The sequence below is a fragment of the Cariama cristata genome, unplaced genomic scaffold (genome assembly GCF_000690535.1).
Source record: "Cariama cristata isolate BGI_N322 unplaced genomic scaffold, ASM69053v1 scaffold37858, whole genome shotgun sequence".
Taxonomy (NCBI): Eukaryota; Metazoa; Chordata; class Aves; order Cariamiformes; family Cariamidae; genus Cariama; species Cariama cristata.
The window spans coordinates 2,166-24,101 of record NW_009633543.1 but is presented as its reverse complement, the minus strand read 5'-3'; the positions used below and the strand labels follow the sequence as shown (position 1 = coordinate 24,101).

The window sequence follows — 21,936 nt, the reverse complement described above, 5'->3', positions numbered from 1 at the left end:
GCAATTTTTCTTACAGCTTCATTCATTCACTGTAATTTTCATTTTCCAAATACAAAAATACAACAATTCTTATTGAAATCTATACGCTGGTAGTTTTAGTACACAAAAAAGCAAAATATTTACAAAATTATACAGTTTAAGAAAAAACTCTGTACAAAAAAATATATAAATCCTTTTGTTCCCTCTATCATTTTTTAAACTGTCAGGACTCAAATACGTTTGCTGCAATGGATTTTTCAAAATATACACTGACTGAGCCACAGACATTAAAAAAACCCCAAACATTAGAGATGATGGGAAAAAAGCAAGACATTCTTCTAAGTATGTAGGATTGGTTTCCCCTTGTTTCTTCAGGTCTGTAATTTAGCCTCAGTATTAGCAGGAAAGTCCTAATTATATGAAGAGGTGAGATTTCAATGTGAAGAGACAGAATACTGAAAGACATATTATTCCCTTCAACTGACAAGGAGATAGAAAATTATACTGTTTTGATTTTTGATATACCACCACAGCAAAAGGATAACAAAGTTGGGGGAATCGTTAACCCAAAGGCATGCTCAACTACATGTCGCTAGCCAAGTTCAGAGCCGTTGTAATTTACAGGTTTTGATGTATATTTTTCTTCAATTGGGAACTTGCGGGAACTATACTGGTAAACTAATTATTCAAAAGAGGAGAGCGTTTTTGCACCGACATTGTGTTTATTTTGTATAGAAACGTACATAAAATGTACTGAAAAGTGTACGGTACAAATGGACAGAGTCAACAAAAATGCTTACTAGGTAACACGTTCATGAACCACAAGAGCGGCGTAACGGTTAAGATACACGGCTCAAGCATCTGAACTTGTTATCCTCGTTTCTGTCATAATACACACCGTTTCTGGGGTGTGTGTGTGTGTTTTTAAAATGGTACAACAATAAGGCAATTGAGAATGTAATGGTGTTCATCTTAAATGTGTCTGAACAAAATATACTTGGAGATAAATTAATAACCTTCCAGAACCAGCTCTGAACACTCCTCTGAAGACTCACCACTGAAAGCAGTGGTTTAGCGCCAGTCTTTGAGCAGGACACTGACTTTCTGTTGGCTAAAAAGCATTTTGCTCTGAACGCTTCATGGATCTGGTTTGAACATAAACAAATGGTAACAGGGAGAGGAGAAAGAGTTTCTACTGGCTGGTAGGCAGTGGCCAGTTTAGTTCTTTTTCTTTTTGAGGAAGTATGAAACTCATTACATTCATGCTCACAAATACTGAAATGCAGTAAACAGTCTAACTTAAACTTGAACCTTATACTGAAACTACAGAAGAAAATCAACAGTGAGTGAAAATTCACTCAAATACGTGTCACTGCTGATGTTTTCTGTGAAGAAGAATTTGAAGAAACAGAGTGAACTGGACAATATTATAATAATACCCTGTTAAATTGCTTCTTCCATCTCCTCTCACAAAAAGCAGTAGAACATAGAAACCATCTGGCTTTCAAATATATTGAAATAAATGATTTATGAATCTAGTCACAAATAATTTCTACAATAAGTGATTCCATATGAAATAAAATGCTACCCTTTTTCAATGAGGCAATTTTTTCTTTCATAACATTTAATGAAAGTTTGCATCTTTCCTCTAACCCCGTAATATTGCTAAATAAAACCTGTAATAAACTAACAAATCAATCACATTATAAAAAACCCAAACCAAGGTAATACAGATGTCACAAAAAGAGGACAAGAAAATACTAGTATTACCCCTCCCCTTTTTATCCTTCTTAAATAGAAAAAAAAATCACCACCCTGGTGAGCTTGATAATTATGTAAAAAGTTACTGGGCCTTTGGCTAGCTTAGTATCACAGCTCTATCTCCGAAATGTTTTTATAACAAACTTTGCTCAATTTAAATCTTGTGGTTTGAAAAGAAAGTAAAGCTTTTTTTTTGGCTCATCAACTTTTTAAAATAAATGTTTAAAAGATGTAGCTTGAACTATATTCCTAAAATTATACATTTCCAACATCAAGTTTCATCTTCTCCAAGAACGGGATTCATCCTCATCTTCATCATCATCATCATCATCTTCGTGCAAAAATAAATCTGAGGTTTCAGTCTCCTAGATGAAGAAAAAACGGATTTTTAAACAAAGAAGTTATATGCTGTAGCCTAGGAAACATGTCATGCAACACAGCATCAGTTGTACTTTCTATCAAGTTCTTGTTTACCGTACGTCTCACTGAAATGCATACAATTACATTCAACAACTTTTATGGAAAGACCAGTAGCCTCACACATCAGGAAAGGAAAAGAAAGCCAAACTTCAAAGGACGCAGGAATAAACAGCCACCCACCCTCTCTGAAACAACAGTTTTCCGTTAAATGCCTAGACAGAAGAACCTTCCAAAGCTCAGTATGTTCACAATTACAGGAAAGAATATATGTAACTTACTCTACAGTGGAGCATTAATACTGTGAAGTAAAAAGATTGGCAGCTTGCATATAGAGAATGTGAAGTTTATTTTCATAGTTGAAAAATCAACATCCCATCCAGAAAATGCTGGGTTTCCCCCCTCCTTTTCCCTTTTTTAAAAGGTGGAAAACACACATGACTATTCAAAACCAGTTAAGTTTCTGGTTTGCAAAAACATCTTTTATGAAATTTCTTCAGAAAACAGAAAACTGTATCCTAGAAGAGCTCTTAGCTATTAGATTTCTAGAAGAGTGATTAGCTTATTAACATATTTTTATACCTCTTCCTTGGATTCCTCTTCCTCAATTTCTGTGGACACAGAAGGTACCTTAGGTTTGTACCATGATATCTGTAGCCTTCGGTCTTTGAACCGGGATCCTTGGTTAGCAGCCTAGATTGTATTTTAAATGAACATATTTTCAAAAAGAGCATCAAGTAAAGAATTTTTAAGATTGCCAACAATGAACTAGACCCAGTGAACATCATGCAGATGCGCATTTGAATATCCTAAACATATAAGCCACTATTACCCACTTCAGTTTCCCGAGAGCAACTTCACTCAAACCTGAATCTGCTAAATAACGTTCAACTACGAGCAGTCAGAAAAGATTAACAGAGCTCTGAATTGATCACGACATTCAACCTTTATCAGTAAAAGGCCTATGTTACCATTAAGGTAAACAGGAAGCATTTCCCCCTTTAGTGACACTATATGCAGTAGCAACAAATACCCACACTATCTAGCTCAAACTAGTGGGATCAAAGCCTGCTAAATTTTTAAATACAAAGGCAAACACAAGAAGTAAAAAATTCTTATTTTAGAACTGTGGGAAAAAAAAAAATAAATCCATTATTCTACTTACATTCTCAGCTTCTGAGCGAGATTTAAAAGTTAGAACAACACTTAATGGGGAATCTTCTTCTTGAAGGTCTTCAATATCCCCAAATTTCTATGAGAGAAAAATCCATTAGGAACAGTAGTAATATTCTCCTCCAAAAACATGATCATCATGTGCTACAATTGCGGTGTACTGAAGCACCACTGAAACCTTATTTTTGGGACAGAAAAGTGAGAGCCAGAGAAATCTCAGCTGCGTTATCCAGCAGTATTGCAGCATCTGTACCTGTATTTTTGTGCAAAAGCTCAGATTTACTGTGATTCTAGTAAAGTGGAACTTAATTTTGCAGGAGGAAAGGAAGTAGCGTATTAGTTTATAGCTCAGAAGTGAATTCTTTGAATTCACTATTTCCCTTATTCTCTTCTGCCCTTCATTGTTGTACATCTTTAGACCTGTTAAGCAAGTCCTTTAGAGCTCATTCATTTGCAAAAGAGATTTCAGCAATAGGAATCAAACTTTGCTATAGAGCTCCTGAATATGTTCTATAAGTGTACTACTGGAAGCAGGAAAAAGTATAATCTAGTATGGCTAGATTAACAAGAAGTTTGCAGTTTTAGAATTTATACACTGCATAATGATGAAAATTGGAATGACCACAGCAATGATTAAATAGTAAAAAAAACCCAACAACCCAGAACAAACAAAAAAAGGATTTATGCATGGAGTACAAGCAGCACAAAAGAAAACTGTAGTCAACTTCAGATTTAATATGAATAGCAGAAGAAAAGTAGCTTCAAAGCCGGTAAGATAATAGCTTGAGTAACAACGCTAGTTTTTGCAAAAACTTTTACTGGTTTCAGCAGCTAAGGATGGCTAAAACTTTGAAAAACATGAAGTCTCTCAGAAACAGAATTAAAGCAACAATCTTTTAAAAAAGGCACTCTGGTCCCCTCTTAGGACTTTTCCCAGGGTTCATGGCACCATTATCGTACTGTAAAGCAGGTTGGGTTTTTTCTGATCAAACCGCACGTTTTTCACTGAATTTACTTAATCAAAGCAGTAGTAGTGGCTTCTAACCTTTCGATAAGCAATGAGGCCAAAGCAGAGAGTAACAGTTTCCCAAAGAGCAAAGTTTATCCCACTGTATGAAGAACTGTAAAGTTCTCTGTTCCCACTCAAACCAGAAACAAACAAGCTTTCAGATTACCAGTTCTCTTGCAAACTCTACTGCTTTTCTGTATCGAGCTCTAAATGGTAGGATTCTACAAAATTAGTTTTCCATATCAGTCACTTGCTTTGCAAAGAGCATCCAGAAATACCAAACTGAATTGATCAAGCTTAGATTTCATGCTGTGTCTATTTATGAAGTATTACATGATCTCGCTGAGAAGTCTACTAGCTTTGCACATGAAAACATTTCATTCTGGGAAGAGTAACTGAAGGAAACGTAAAATCAGTTTTTCCTTTATTATGTTAACTTAGTTATGATGCTAACACATCGGTTGCAAACTAGCAAGCTACTTGCTCTACCATGAGTTTGTAAACAAATTTAACTACTTCGAAACTGATGTCCTGTTTAGCAAAACAGTGCTTTGCTTCTTGAGCTAGAGAGAAACAAGATAAATGGTATGAATTGCCAATCTGAAAAATAATTTGTAAACAGAGGCTGCTAGACATTACATTTACACCCTTGATAACTCCTGAAACTGTTTGCTTATCCATAGCCTGTTCCATGAATTCAGGATGAAGTCTTTGATTTGTTTGCACTAACACAAACAAAAAGACTTGCATCTTCAAGAATTTGGAAAAGAAACAGTTATTTACAAAGTTCTTAGCATGCCTCTCTTTGCAAGTAAGCACACATTCAGGGTATTGGTTACCTACTTAATCTGAGATTTATAGCTCGTCCACAATTCTCCTCTTCAGGTTTTTCTTTTTTTAATGTGATCTCATACTTACAGAGAAGTGCTGTAACAATTCATCTTTTTCCTCTTCAATGAAGCCTCCAACTGTTAGTGCTTTGGGACGATGATCTACCACCATATGATTCAACATGCCCCTTCCTCTCCCACCACGACCTCGTCCTCGTCCTCTTCCTTGGGCTGGCACTGTCTTTCCTCGACCAACAGGCAAAATGCCTAAACGGGCAGCCTGGTTAAAGGCGGCAAATAACGTACAAAGCCATCCTCAGTTTGAACAGATTTAAAACATTTATATATTATAAATACATTAAAAGCATCAATCCAGACAAACTCACCTCTACTTGTAACTGATTTAGCTTTTTTCGCAATTCAGTTGTGTCTTCTCCAGAAGACAGTCTCTTATGAAAGTCCAGCTCTGCATCTAAAAGTTCCTTTTGTGCCTTAGAGAAAATGGCGCAGAAAGAGAAAATGGAAAGAAAAAGTAGAACTGTAATGCATGCTTTTAATGTTTTATTCCACTTCTTCAGCAATACACTTATGTAAATGGTATAGACAGATCAGTACACAATATCCAGATTTTCCTCTAAATTCAGTTTAATTGCCTCCATGCTCCTCCCCAATCCATTTTCTGAAGGACACAGAATTCTCTGCTTCAGAATTGGAACAAGCTTGAATGAGCTACCAGCAAAACTAGGTCATCCCAGTTCCTTAAAACCACAGCTTGCTTATCCATGGTTATCACTCTCAAATTTAAAATACTGCTTGGAAGTGTTTTGATCTAATGCTGCTGCATTTTTAGGACATAATATTAGAAATATTTACAAAAGACAGGCAGGAAAGTGTCTTGTGCAATAAATACCTCTGTCTTGGACTTTAATTTTGATGGCGTAGAGGCTGTAGATGAAGTTTTTAATTCATCCTTTAATTGAGATATTTTTCCTGCTAGTTCTTTTAAGGTCTTCATTATTTCTGCTCTCTCTTCTGGTTTCATGGCCTTATTTTTCTCCAGCTTGGATATCAACATCTATGTATTAATAAAAGAGCAGGAATATAAAATTCCAGGAAAAACAACATGGAACAGACAGGTATCTACAAAATCAGAATGTATTTACTAGAAGACATTACAGACTTACCTTCTGGCATTCTATTTGTTTTTCTAACATCTCCTGCTTCTTTTTCCTCATGTCTTGTTGGAGTTTCATTGCCTCCTATACGATAAGAAGATTCTTTCAATCACTAAAAAGCAGTCGAGCATTATATGCACTCATACATATCACATTTTCTTCTTTAAGCTACAGAAGTGAAGGCTGTAGTAAAAACTATTAGTCTGCAAAACGCACAAGTATAAAGTGTATCTGATCTGGGGAAAAAACCAATAAGAAGTTGCTAATTTCCTGCTGCGAAGTACTCTACTAAATTTTTGCCCCCTTCAAACATCTCTTAAGAAACATTTGTCTCCTCCATTGTCATTTAAGTGTCTCATACTTGCAGAGATTAAAATCAGAGAAATGCCTCAAGAAAACCCACGCATGGCAAAACGTGTCAACTAAGACACCCCAAAAGGAATACTCCCTTACCTGTGATTAACCTCAATGTGCATTTGCAAGATAGCCTGATAACAATGACAGAAACTACACTAATGTAGCAAGCTATACAGCAATATATGAGGTTTAAGTTGCCTATCAAACCTTTGTTTGCAACGTACTTTGACTGCTATACTGTCAGTCACCCAATGATTAGTAAAGTACCTGTTTTTTCTTAAGGGCTTCTTGCACATCTTGAGGTTTAGACCCTGCACCAGGCTTCATAGATGTCTTTAAGTTTGAAGAACTATAAACCATTTTTGAGTGGCTTGTAGAAGTAGGAAATGACTGAAATAGTAAAAACACACACACAAAAATATGTAATAGCTTAAAACAAATCTGATATATCATCAATGAATTTTAGAGGAATGTATTCTGTGAAACATGAACACAAACTTCCAGATTTGTTCAATGAGACAAAAAGATCAAGGCAATTAAAACACACGCATAAAGGCATTGGTCTAATAGTCAACTTGCTTGGAGTCAATCAGCTTAAAAGCTTGTTAAAAGGATTTATGCAAAAGATACTTTCTTTCCTTCTTCATTCAAAACTTCCTCTGTATACTGGTATTCACTAGGAAGACCACTGAAACTGATCTTCTGCATCTGCATTATATTCAGCTTCGCAGTCACACTCTAACATCACACCTCCTGATCAAATAAGGCAGCAAAAGTCACCTGCATACTTCCTTTCTTAAAAGGAGGACTTCTCTGTGGCCAAGAACACATACTGCGTTATGAGATCAGTGTGAATTACACTTTATCAGCGGGAACTCTGTGCAGAAGTATTCTATAAGCCTCTGGCACTACTGTTAAAGCACATTATAACCTGAAAAATCACTGGGAAAGAAATCAGATTTGCCAACAAGAAGATGACATCACATATAGGCTGTCAAATTTATTTACTGAGAAGCACTGCCGAAAACATTTTATGCTACTTACAATACTATATACTTTCTGAAGTCATTGTCCCTATTTTACATAAACGCTAATGAAACTAGGAAGAACTGACTGACCGTGGTTGCATGGAACATCAGTAAAAAGAAACAGAAACAACTGGGAACAAGTCGCAAGTTCCACTTGCTAGATCCTTCTTAGCTAACAGGCCAAAGCTTTAACCGAAAGTATGAAGATGGTCAGCTTTCATAAACATACCTGAGAATCCTCTACCACAGCCCCAGACTGGTTTATGTCAGGCTGGTTTCCACCTGCTGCTCCAAGGCGACGTTTCACTGGGACTTTATTAAGGACATAGGCGCCAGATGCCAGTGGTTTATTCATCACCTGTGGATCAACAGATATTAAAAAATGAAAGATTATATACTCTGCTTTTTTGAAGTGGCAATCATTTAGGAACACTGATAACCTTCACTGCTCAATCACCAGTTTATGATAGCACAGTACCTTTGACAGAGTGCTATGCATTGTTACAGCTGGCGTTGTGGTCAGGGCTTGCTGCTGAAGGTGAAGTTGGTGATGAAGGGACTGTGTGGGTGTCTGCTGCTGTTGTTGCTGCAGCAATGGGGGCTGCTGTTCACTTTCTCTGTGCCACAGTACCCTTATAAACCGATTGTTCAGAACTGCTTCTGTGCTGGAGATCGCCTTCCTAGCCTCGTCGTTAGTTAAGTACTGAATTAGAGCAGCTTCAGGATCATTCTGGAAAGCAACCTAAATCAAAAGGTCATTAGAATGCGTTATTTCTCAAGGATGAAAACACCTCAACCAGTAGCAAACCAATCTACAAATAATCTGCAATAATGAGTGGGATATACAATGATATTAACAGCTCAAAACACATGTAAAACATTCTATGTAATTAAAGGTAACTACCTTTTGGCAAATTTTACACATACTTGCAGTGAAGCCAAAATAAAATGAAATAAAACAAATCCTCCACCAAATAACATCATATATTCAGAGCATTGTGAACCGCCACTGGGGTATGACTGAAGAGACTCTAGTGCTGACTCGAAAGCTCTTTATTCTAACCTCCTGAAAGATGACTGCTGTCCAAGGATGTACAATGCAAACGTTTACCATATTCTCAAAGAAGCATTATCTAACAGTCTTGAATAAGACTATTTTTCTCTAAGAATTAATCACAGGAATAAAAACATCTCTTGGACTTTTTAGTATAATGACTGAAATAGCATGTTTTAAATGCATTGTTTCATTATCCAGGTGCAGAAAGCACCACAGTATCTTTTGGACTAAGATCAAATTATCAACTAATTATCAGCTAAAATTGTCAACTTGAGAAACAGAGGCTTCCCAGGTATCTGTCTTTTATTTAGACCTCTACTGAGGACTTAAGAGGCAACTGTTTTGTCTAGAAAAATACATGGAAATTAAGTGCTATTTTAACCATGTAACTACCCGTGTTTTGCTCATATAGTGCTTTTTCCCTTCTTACAGTGCAAGAAACAGCACTGAACTGGAGCCAGTTCTAGCACACGAAGTGGTAATAAACTGATGCATATAAAGACTCTCCTGTAGCATCTTTGTCAAAATCCTGACTATGAAATACTGTAGGACTATCAATACAAGAGAGAAATTGTTAGAAGGTCTCTTTCAAAAAATTATACACAAGTTGCTCAAAAACCTGCAAGCCTTTTAAATTTTGTAAGACCTCATGAAGGCAGAAGCCAACACACTTACAGAATTAAGATAACCATACAGAGTAGATCAAGAAAAGGTTTCTTTGAATTTGATTACCTACTCTCTCAGTTAGCCTCCATTAAGATTTCTTAAGGAACGTAGTTCAGCCGCAACATTCAAGAAGGCCTCATGGAAAATAAAATACCCACATACAGGCATAAAACTGAACTTTGTTTTTTACCTGAATGTTTACAATAGTTCCAAATTTGCTGAAGTGTTCATTGAGCTGTGTAATATTGTTCAGTTCTGGTGGAATTTTTCGAACTTCTAATTTTGTATTAGTATATTGATTCTTTTTCAAAAATCCTGGCTTATTCTGGTTGTTATTTGCTTGCCTAGAGAAAATGAGAACAAGACAGTAATTTATATAGGCATACATACACTCAAGTAAGGCAGCAAATGTTAACACACATTTACTTTTCGTATAAAAAGTATACACTCTAGACACTAACAAAAAAGAGCTCCTCCCACTACCAAACAGTTAGTCTCCATATCATGCGGACACAGATTTTCGGACCCAACCAGCTCAAATTACAGGGACTACTGATAAGCGATATTCACAGCATTAATAGCAATAAAGTACATTTCAATTAGTCAACGACATGTGTTAATTCTTACTTTCCCAGCCACGGTTTCTTTAATGGTGGACATTCCATGCTACTTGGAGATCTTTTCCTGCTGTCTGGTTCAAGGACGACTCTAGTTACATTGCTGCTGTTATTTGTAATGGGAATGGGAGGTTCAGTCTGGATGATAATATTGGCAGCTGGAGGAAAGGGAAAAGACCTGTGTTATTCACCATACATCAGTGGAGACATTGGAAAAGCTTTCACTTAAACAGCAAAATAAGACTGAGTTTAAAAACATAAAAATTAGGAAGACTTTAACAAGTTGGTCAGTTTTGTTTATGAAGTTACTTCAGAGACCACTTGCTAGCCTAACTAAACAATTTGAGGAAAACAAACATTTAGTCCAGCCAGCAGGGATGAGATTTTGACCTTTAAAATTAGTATTAGCTTGAAGAAACAAAACTAAAACTCTATCTTTCAGGTACTGAAAATTCAGATGCTGCAGGAAAAGAGAAAAACAAAAAAAATAAAAAGGAGGAAAAGAAACAAGGCTAGGTTCCCAGACTTCAGATTAGAGTTCTGCAATGTGGCAAGGGCTGAATAAACACCCAACTTTCCCTGTATTAACCCTTGACAGTGAAAAAGCAACCAAGAACCCGTTCCTCCCACTGCGATCCCCGTGTCATCCCTCCCTCCAGTTTTCAGCAACAAACTGTTAATTAAGCACAACTACAGCATGAAAGTATAGTCTTGGAGACATAAAAGTTTGAAGCAACTTCTACAAACACAAAGCTAAAGCGCTAGATCACAGTTTGCCAGGTATTTATTTACAATCTTTTTAAGATTATGCTATTGCTGTTAAGTCTCCTGTGCATGCCAATGTTCAACTCCTAAAAAGAAGTCTGACTTATAAGTCAATTTTCTATGGCTTTTATATATATGCCAGAGCTCTGCTGATTATAGGTGAGAAAAAAGACTGGGCATTTTCGTGCATAGTTTTAAACTTACTTTGGAGGATGATTTTAGAGTAAACCTTTCACATATGTGATAAAGATAGTAAAACAAGTGGTCTGAGGCACCACTGCCGAACACTCACCCATGCCTTACAACCAGAATGGGTTCTTAGAGAGAATCTGAAGGCCAACAATAAAGCCCAAACCCTGCCTTTATGATGTTTATTAAGATGCAAACAGCAACAGCAATTTCTGCAATAATATTTAACCATATTCTTTATAAGATGAGTCACTGGAAGGAAATACTGAAAAAAAATATCTACTGAATAAGACACACTGAAGTGTAACAGTAAATGCTGAAATTTAACATATTTTGTTTTAAGGATCAGGGCAGGGAAAGCAGGAGGGGAAAAAAGAAAGTTATGCTAACAGAATAAAAATTTCTGTAAAGAGCCTTGACTTGCTCTCTCTCCTAAAAGATATTTTTATGTGACACCACTAAGAGACTACATCCACATCCATCCAGTTAAGGATTCAGAATTACTTAAAAGCAGAGTGGGATTTCCATGGGCTAGGAGAATTAGAACACTACCTGCAATATTCATTTTAGAGAGAACATCTGGCTGAAGGAGTCAGACCACCAAGTACAAAACATTCCATGATAGTTCCCCTCTTCACTATCATCACAACAGCTGAGGTAAGTATTGTAGATCATCACCTCTGGGCCCCAGGTCCTAAACATACCCTTGGCAAATCAAAAGCAGTCTTCAGACTGTACTGCTTAAAGCCATCTTTCTGCACCATTTTTCTTTCTAGAAGCACCCCACACCCAAAAAGTGCCTTCACAGGCTAAAGAGGAATAAAATCCCAACCAACAAAAACCTTGTAACATTTCCAAGTGGTTATTGGTTATTTTTAATCAAAAAGGCTGCTTTGACTTTAATATGGTCATATTAGCATTTAAAAAAAGGTAGAGATGTCTGAAAATTGCTCTGAAATACTAGATCAGTAAGAAAAACTATTGCTTTCAGCCTGAAAAAGGGGAAAATAAGTGTTGACAGTCTTGGACAAAAATAGCAACAGCAATGACTAGAAACCCTTCCTACCTCTTGGATTTGTATCCATCTCCCCAGATGTTAGGCCAATTAGATTTGGACGCTGCGTTTGTGCTCTTGTAAAGAACTGTCGATACTGAGATCTACCAGCACTGGTAATACTAGGTGCTTCAGGGTTATAGCCATCTGGCTCATATGTATCTATAAAAAAAGGAGAGAAATGAAAGAATTTTTCAAGTGTAAGACTCGGGGTTAATTTTCCTTTAAGGAAATGCATGGATGTCCAAGAGTCAGAAGTTGTTTTGGATGAAGAGAAGAGAAAAGAGGTCGTACAGCCAATGTGTGTAGCCATTTACAACCCTCAACTGAACTTTACGCCCAAGTCTATTTGGGCATATTCTCTTTTGTTTTTTAATCTGATTGCTACTGTTTGTCAAAAGCGCATAGGTCACAATAATTGAGCATTGTTGATGAGTTGCTTGAAAAAAAGAACGAGGTGTCTGTATGACAACCTTCACAACATCTGACAGTGTTTCAGAGGGGAGCAACAAAAGATTTAGTTTGAGCATTTATTCTGTGGGGTCTAAGATGCAAAGAGATTTTCAGTCTTTGCTGCCCAACAGTCTAATTTACTTCAGAAAATGATTTTTGGAGAAGAATGTACTTAAATGATTCTACTCAAAGAAAGCTGAGAAATCAGGTAATTTGACCAATACTTACCTATTAAATTATCTTAATTTATGTAAGAGCAAGATCAGCTGCCTAGCTCCAGTAAGGTACTAATGATTATGTTAATTAAAAGGTGTAACCATGAGAACACAAGATGACAGAATTGACTCGCATTGCTCCTCCAGCCCAAGGTCCAAATCAAGGATGATGCATTTTTCCAACCATAAAAAGGAAAATCTATACAAGAACTAGAATGAATAAAGTCTATGAAAAGCCTCCACAGAAAAACAGTGCATCCTGGAACAGAAATGAATGCCTATACAAGGGGACCTGACAGACTTGAAGCACTCTAAATTTCAGCTCCTTATTCCACAGCAACAATGAAGACTCTAAATTTAAAACAGATGCCTCACAATTTCAATACTGATGTTTTACAGTTTAGTTTCAGACTCTGCCAAGAACTTTCATTAACCTTGCATGAGCTGAACCACAAGTTCTTCCTCCACAGTTTGGCATACAATTGACTGCAAGAGGGCAATCAGCAGTTGTTACTGTAACAGTCCAAGAACACGACAGGAAAATCTCCACAGATATTCTGGAGAACAGAATTATGTAGTGCAACTGAAGTCAGTGATGCCCTGCAAGCTAAGACAGACAGAATCACCCATTAAAAGAAGTTCTGAAGCTGAAAGAATCAGATGGTAACATCTAAATGCCTGACAGCATTTGGAGATAATTTAACAGATTATCTAACAAGATTATTAGAGTGACTGAAGTTGTGAAAAACATGTAAGTCACAAAGGAAATGACATGGATCTTGAACTAGAGCCTTCCTTTGAATAAAATTCAGAATATTTATGTAAAAAAATACCCCAGATGGGAATATTATAAAACACTGAGATTTAATTGTCTTCTTTTGCTCACATGAAACATGGCAGTGCCATTACTCCTTTCATTATCAAAGAAATACAAGTTTTGCTGGATTTAAATTGAGCAATCTAGAACTCTTAAGTATTTTGTTATTTCCACTCATAACCCCCCACTTTTTAAAAATCTGAGCTCTGTTAAGGAAGATAGACATGTCCATTGAAAGCCATCCCTTTTTTTTTAAAGTTGGAAAGCTAGAACTAAGTCTATTCTGGAAAAAAGACAGAAAGAATGAACTAATGTATACGAACACTGCAGAGACTACTGTGATATACAGCTGGAAAAAAAAACACAACGCAACCACCTCTCTCATCTGAAGTAGCCAAAACTAGGTAAGAATAAAGACCAAATTAAACAGTAAGCACAGGTTTGCAGATCCATTTTTCACCTACTGATGTTCTACTAAACAGCCTGAAGATGAAGGGATCCCTTTCTTGTGCAACCATCTTATTGCTTTGAGCATATGGAACCCAAATGAAGCTCCCCCAAGCTGATCTTTCCTCAGACAGCGACAGAACACTACTGCTGTAACCCACAGTAACAGCAGATGATGGACTGACCACAAGGAAAGCCATCAGACTTCTTTTTAGATTTGTATGTACTGGAGGAAGACAGAGATAGTAATTTCTAATCATACATCAACAGAGGAATTTTAAAATTTATATCTCAAGCAGATTTAAAAAAAAAAAAAGTATTTGCTTACGTTCTGATACTGTATACAGTAGATTCTGGGGTAAAGGAGGAGGTAGTCTTGCTCCTACGGGTGCAAGACTGGGCACTGCACTTGGCCCAGGCTGGTCACGATTATTTATCAAACTTGACTGTGTTAAAGGTGGTCCTACAATGACACCATAGAATAGATCACTAAGACTTACAACTCCACAGATAAAATGTGCAAACAATTCAATGCAACTTGTTTATGTCTTGCTTTGAGCCAGCTCAAGGCTGTAAACATTTACAATCCCATTACAATAAAAATAGGTTGAGAAGGCCTGTTCAGGTAAGGTACTCTGATTCCAACACCTTTTCTCTTTCCCAGAAAGGACAAAGTGTTAAGGGAAAAAAAAAAAAAAAAAAAAAAGTGGCTTTTCTTCCCTAGAGATTTATTATTGTTAGAGCGTGCATTAACTAAAGCAGCTCTTCCCTCAGCTCTGCCATGGAGAATCAAGGCTTGCTGAAAGAGATCATATCAGCAACATTTAGATTACAGTTTTAAAACACGAACTACAGGGCAAAAGGCATTCACAGACAAGGAATTATCTAGCTATTTTTTGCTTTGTTAGCACCATATATGATACATACATTCCTACTTACTATATGCCCAAAAAATGACAGTAAGTTACACTACACAAACTATCAAGACACGACTACAATCAGAGAGCATGGGCAGTGCACTCAATAGCAAGCCAACTCCACCCACTAAAAGGCTCATGCAAAGTTTAGGCTTAATCCTATATAAAATTATTTCTCATCCCATAGCTGCTGCTGCTATTTGACGCAACTATCACAGCATGTATTGTGTTACCAGAACAGAGTACTGAAACAGAGTAACCGCATATCTAATATTCTATTTCTTCATAGAATTTACATTGTAAGATGCGGTAAAATAACGAAAAAGAAACATAGAACAATGTTTTGACTTACTTGGTACAGGAAGCACAACAGGAGGTGGTGCCTGTGGATGAGCTTGTGGAACCGGCAACCTCATATTACGAGCCGGACCTGGCAAAGGGGGCAGAAGCATACCAGGAGGAGGAGGAAGTCCCGGAGGTGGTGGAGGAAAAGGAATCATACTTGGCAAAGAAACTTCATCTACTACTAAAGGATCATTACCATGATCAAACTGGCAAAGATCACCAAGTACGCAAAATCCTCGCTCTGCAAAAGAGGGCATTTATTAATTGTTTTAGGGGGAAAAAAGAAAAAAAAAAAAAATCAGTTGTCAGCAACTTGTAGCATCTCAGATTTTCCTGGAATTTCTTACTAAAGAAAACATGCAATCACTGATACAACATCACATAGATGAGGTTTCAAAATAATTCAAATTAGAATAATCTTCCATAAAAGCATACAAACATACATGCATCCATTATAAAACCTGTGAAAAAAGAAGTCGGAAGTAACACCTGTTTTATATTAAACACATATATTGCAATCTTTAACAGAACTGCCAGTGGTTGAAATATTTGCCAAGTACATACAGAATTGTGAACCAACTCCATATGTTCTTATCCAGCAACAGTCAGATTATAAGTAAACTGCTTCCAGTAAGACAAGTTATTTCCCCAGTAAAATATAGGTCATATATGCATCTTTTACATACAAGGTATACTCCACATGCTATCGTATTTTGACTTGCTGCCTACATTTAGTGAATACCTAAAAAAAAAAAAAAAAAAGGGTCACAGAATAACTGAAACAAGGTATGAAACTGAAAACTAAGAAATAGTTTACCATCGTAATCTCGACATCTTCTTTTAGGAGGAGGGTTTCTGCCAAATGAACTGGGATTGCTATGATTGTTATAGTAATTTGACCAGCTCTCTGTTGTGTTTTCAAGATGGTGCGCTGGTGCAATTACAGTAACAGCACTGGGAATAGATTGTGCAGAGGAATACTGTTCGGTAGATTTATTGGGAGATGCGGAAACCGGATTATACGGGCCTTCAACATCATTTCTTTCACTCTTGAATTTTGATCTCTCTCGGTGCTCTATTTAAAAAAAAAAAAAGTTAGGTAAAGTCTTCATGCTTTGTTCTGTATATCAGAGCCTTGAGAAAAATACACAACAGTGTAAACATTTCCTTAAATATTCAGTATTCTGCATGTTAAACTGTTCTTGAAGGAGCTTAGTCCTACCAATGGAATAAGAACTAAATGTAATGTAAACAGGGTTTTAACTTCAGAAATGTAAATGTTCTCTTTGCAACATGCACATTCATTCCTCTACTCCTTATTCCATTCTAGATTACAGCTTTCTCTTTTAAAGTAGAAAGAGAGAGGGAAAAACCTGAAACAACAAACCTACCCCCCATCCTTAACTAACATGGTCTCAACATACGTTGAAATCTGTTGTAATCTGTGCCTCTTATTTTTCCAACAGCCCGAATTAGCCCTAAAAGAACAACGGATCACATGGTAACCACCTTCAATCACAAAGAAACCTTCTCTAAAAAATACACAGTAACAAAGTGAAAAAGAGGATAACACTATTTTGCAAAAGACAGCTCTTCGGAGGAAAAAAAAAAAATTAAAAGAAAAAAAATCAACAGCTTGGTCAACACACACAGCACAAAAATATCAGCTACTGATATCCACTGGTATACACCCGTGGATAAATTAAGAGGTTAGCAAAGAAGCAAACAATCCCCTTAATTGTTCTATTCTGAAAAACAGCATCTTAATTAATAATTTCAGGAACACAGAGCTCTCAAAATTTGCTCCAACTACTCAAGGACATCTACAGCCTGCTAGACCATACAGTATGTAGGAGTCACCATACATCACTGACATCAGATGTTCTCCTAAAGCAACACCTTGGGTACTCACCAACACTTCTGTTTGTATCACGGTCTTTGCTTCTACCCCTACTGCGGCTACGACTTCGACTTAACCCTCTGCTTTTACTACGACTTTTACTCCTGCCACGTCGCCAGCCAGACTTCTCTCTGTACAAGTCACTCCTGTCGTAGTATCTGTCATAGTCCCTCCATTTTCCATCATCTCTCTTTTTCTCTCTGGTTCTAGAAAAGACATATGTAGACCATGGTTATGAAAAGAGAAACCAATTTAAAAACCAAGCTTGCAACAAGTTAAGACACCGTTCATTCTTCCTATCCAATTTGGACAGCAAAACATTTGAGTCAGAATTTCCCAAATTGTATAGAAAAGTAGAGAATCTCAAAGCTGAATCACTAATTTGTAGAAGCCAACAAGGGGAGGACTAAAAAGAATTGGAAAGGTGAAAAAGTTAGACAACCAAAACCAGACACGTTCTGAAAGTGATGTTGACACTGTGCGAACAACACCCCCCTCCAACTCCTAAAGACCCCAACAATACTTTTTGTTTAGTTAGCAAGGGAAAGAATGGAATTGATGACATTCCTAGCTATTAACATTAAAAAAAAAATTGTCATTTCTTCAGAAGAGATGAACTTCTAGCAAATGGTTCTCATGCATGTGATCAACATACAGATAATACATTGCAGACAGAGAAAAGTAGGGAGGAAATCACTACTTTTGTGAAAAACCACTACCTACAAGGTAAAAATCCACAGTTAAAGATTGCCAGCAAATATAGAATAATATATTTGTATTTTAGTTCAAAACTAACCTTTGTTCACTGGAATCTCCACGGCTTCTCTGCGGACTGGAATACTTCTTTTTCCTGCTATCCCGCTCTTCTTCAACTGACTCTTGAAAATTCTGTTTAAGAGACAACTACCAATCAAGGATTAGCATCACTTGTTTTTCTTTTTAAATGAGGAAAACAAGACCAAGATTTAGTTCAAGTTACAGTTAGCATCCCATATAAAAACAATAACTTACACAGAATACTTAAACTCTACAAGTAATCAAGCACTAGACGTCGGGGTTTTTGTTTCAAATCTTTCAGGTTTTTCGGCAGAGGAGATGCCCCAAAACAAAACTACTTTGATATTTTGTTTTTAAACAGCAGCCATGAAAGACAAGTTGTCTATCTATTCTCTACTCATTCATTAGAGTAAGCAATTCTACAAATGAGGTATTTTCTGAATCTTGTAACTGGAACACAACTAAGGAGAGTTACTTCTCCAAGTAGATATGCCACTAGTTCACACTTTGAAATAAATGCTTTAAAGCAAAACACTGTTCACCTGGTTGAACTAGTCTTATTTGTTACTGGCCTCAACAAAAGCAGTTTCAGAAGTCTGTCAGCTATATCACTACCGTAAATCACTCTGAACCCATTTTGTAGTTTTGCTGCTTTTGCTGCCGTTTTATACTGCTTAGAAGTTACTGTAAATTTTGGTGGCAAAAATTTACATGAAATGATCTTGAAAAGATTTTTTCCAATTAAAACAAAACAAACAAAAAGGAAAGTCTCCTGCATCCTTGCTTAGGATTATCTGGGGAGAAATGGTAGAAATATACAAGACTTGGCTTGACAGGGCTCTGGATAGCCTAACCTAAGGCACTGCTTTCAACACAAGTTTTATCACATGGTATCTGGGGTCCCGTCCAACCTAGACTTAGCTATGACTCTACACTTGTTTTATTTTGTGTCCTCCATTTGCAAGAATCACGTAACACACTGAGCTATATGGCAAATCATCAAGGCCCTACTGATGTTGAAATAACTAATTAATGTCCTGATCCTGTAAAGTTGTCCTATAAAGCTGTCCCAGATACCTTCTTTTCCCCTATCTCTGTGTTCCTCTTCCCCAAACCCCCAAACCCTCCCCCTTTCCCCCCATCAGAGCACTGCTTAAGTCAATTGAAGGTAGTTCCAAAACACTTTTTATAAATCATGACAGTGCTTTGAGAACTGATTGGAAAACTACTAAAGTGAAAGTCTTGTAGAGCTGCAGATTATGAACTTCCACCATCAAAGCTACTTCCATAAATTGTTGTAGTTCTGGGTCTCACCCTCACATAAAAAAAGGACATGACAAAAGAGAGGAAAAAAAACTAAAGAGCAACTTTAATTTAAATCAACCAATGAATCACATTCTGTCAAATAAGGACCTGCATTCAGCAATACGATATAATACAGCTTTGTTTTGGTTGACTGTCAGATTTTTATCTGCAATCATTTGTCACCTTCGTGACCATCAGCCAGTTTTAACTCTGAAGACAGAACAAATAACTCCAGGAAAGTCTTCCCTTCATGTTATTTTAGACTCACAGACAAAAGCACAAATCTGAATATCCATTTAAAGCACTTGTCAGAAAAAAAATGCTCCCCACGGTCCATTTATAAAGAAAGCAACAGTTCTTGCTCTTAACACTGCATGACATAAGCATCCCTGGAGCGAGGGGAATAGACTAGAATTTCATATATACTCTCTGACTTTATTTGCATCTTTTCTATAGTAATTAAAACACATACTCAGCCTAAAGTATCTTTGCAAACTGTGATCAGAGTATAGGGAAATAAAGAATGTTTACTTCTATAGCAGTATTTTCCCCAACTCTCTCTCAAAGCTGGTACATTAGGATGCTACAAGCACAGAGAAGAGGTCTCTTCTCTTGGAAGATCACCAACTTAGAAGAAAAAAACATCTTAGGCAAGTGATATCAGAGGATTATACAATAGACAAAGAGATTTAGACAACTATGGAAATACTACTTTGTTTTACTCAAAAACTTGATTGTTTTCAATTTTGTCAGTAAAACTTAAAAACTTTAAGACAAAAAGAAAGAGCTGTTGCCAAATGAATGCTACCTCACTTTTTAAAGTAATTATGTCCCAATATACAGGCCACCATATTTCACTGATTGTAAGTACTACAAAAAACATTTAAAATAATTTCTGTTCCTCATAGAATATACAAAATTGAAAAAGGAAATGTTTCGGAATGTTTTTGCTTCTTCCCCCTATCTTAAACCCTTCCAAATCATTATCAGCTTGTATTGCAAGGGACATCTGAACAGGATTTCTGAATGCTATTAATCTAGATCAATGGCAGACTCTACAAAGGGATTTTAAAATGTTCTTGTCTGAATGCTCATCTTCATCTTCCATTTTTCTTCAGATGCACAGAGATCATACAGATTATTAGTTGCAATAAAGTGGATTTTTCTTTCACATTTTGCCTCACAAATGTATGAGATGGCTAATTTGAAAATTAGGAGCAAGCAGACAGAAAAAACAATGTTACCTCCTCCTTGACTTCTTCTTTTTCCTGACCTGCAGGCTTCGCTTCTACTTTTGTGGGTTCAAGAGAAGGAAGATAACTCTTCGTGTACAGACTTTCAAAAAGTTTATCTACAAAACCTGAAGTTTCTAAGGATACAGAACACAAGAAAATACTGTTACATATTGATTTAAGGGCATTGTTAAAATTTACCAGAGAAGTCCCTCAAAAAAGTCATTCAGGTGGACTGCCCACAGCAGCAGTATCATCTTAGATTAATGAACATGAGTTCCATTCAAGGAGCTGGAATTACATTTGTGGAACTTGTGGTTGTTTATTTAGACAAAGAAATTCATCCGGTATATCAAAGACAGAAACAGCGACTTTTCCTTCAATCACACTTACAACTTTGAAATGTTCTAAGGGGCAAGCATGATTGAAAGTTATGATCAACGAATAAGTCCACAGTTATTCCATTAGCTACAGTTAGCAGCCTCTTTACAGAAATTTTTACGAGAGTAAATAATTCACAGAAGACTAACCATCAGTTCAACATCAGATCACAGAAAAATGCAAAATAATTTCCCCAGTGAATGTCAGAATTCCAAGTGTTTAGAACTTTGAATTTGAACCAAATTGCTATGAGTACACCAGAAGCCTGAAAGATTAATATGGACCAGGTTTTCAAAAGTTATCAAACATCTGTCAGAGAAACTTCTGGCACCATGACTGATACTTTAAAATTAAATTGCTAGCTTTTATTTCAGAGGATTTCCTCCCACCCACCATGACCAAGTCTAAGCTACATAACTTCAGATTTATTTTTTTTTTAATCACAAGACCTTTATCGCTTCACACTGTAAGAAACATTCAATTAATGCATAACAAGAAGTATTTTGAAGGTAACAGTGGTGCATCATCCTGCCTCCTCCCTCCTTGCCCCCAATGAAATGAAAGTCATCAAACAGGTAAAGTAGTGGAGAGCACAGTACCTTTCTGCAGAAAGACATCCAGCTGATCAGCACAGAAAGCTTTCAGCTCTTTCTCTGGCTTGTCTTTCTTGACTAGTGCCACAACATAGTTGGCTAAGGCTGAGGGGTCTGCATCACATCTATTGAGAGAAAGAACCATTCTCGATTCTGCTGAAGTATGCCAAAACCCCCGTGTTGGACAATTACTGTTACAGAAGAGCCGCTGAAGAAAACCTGGCAACACACATTTGACGCTTTTCTGACATCTAGCACCAACACAGCTGTACTGGGATGCCTGAGCCAGCAAAGAGGGTTTTTTTTGTTTTTTCCAATTACAGCACAATATTTTAGCTGCCATGTGACCACCCCCCACCCTACCACACCTGACAATGTTCCCACTCCTTTGCTCCTTCCTGAGCTTGTTTAGGAAAAACTACCTTTCTTCTTTTTTACAGAAAGACCTAATTCTAGGGCAACTAAGCAGATGCCATT

General features: G+C 36.8%; 1 protein-coding gene across 1 annotated transcript; it reads right to left on the bottom strand.

The window, feature by feature from the left end:
* Positions 1–1,594: 1,594 nt before the first annotated feature.
* Positions 1,595–21,604, bottom strand: RBM27 (RNA binding motif protein 27). Its single transcript, XM_009706791.1, has 20 exons — positions 21,466–21,604; positions 20,498–20,622; positions 17,968–18,059; positions 17,184–17,377; positions 16,089–16,346; positions 15,279–15,512; positions 14,338–14,472; positions 12,090–12,239; positions 10,080–10,227; positions 9,643–9,796; positions 8,208–8,471; positions 7,959–8,087; positions 6,969–7,091; positions 6,354–6,428; positions 6,080–6,244; positions 5,556–5,660; positions 5,258–5,449; positions 3,323–3,409; positions 2,740–2,850; positions 1,595–2,105 (listed from the first exon to the last, which is right to left on the bottom strand). Exons 1-20 carry the CDS (start codon positions 21,602–21,604, stop codon positions 2,019–2,021), a joined length of 2,967 nt encoding a protein of 988 aa, XP_009705093.1. The 3' UTR covers positions 1,595–2,018.
* Positions 21,605–21,936: the final 332 nt, after the last annotated feature.

Excerpts from the sequence above, each read along its gene's own strand:
- RBM27 (XM_009706791.1), bottom strand. The coding sequence starts at position 21,604 with ATGGTTCTTTCTCTCAATAGATGTGATGCAGACCCCTCAGCCTTAGCC. Across the intron at positions 17,378-17,967 it reads GGAGATTCCAGTGAACAAAG|AACCAGAGAGAAAAAGAGAG; the intron begins GTTAGTTTTGAA and ends TGTCTTTTCTAG. Across the intron at positions 3,410-5,257 it reads AATTGTTACAGCACTTCTCT|AAATTTGGGGATATTGAAGA; the intron begins GTAAGTATGAGA and ends TTTCTCTCATAG.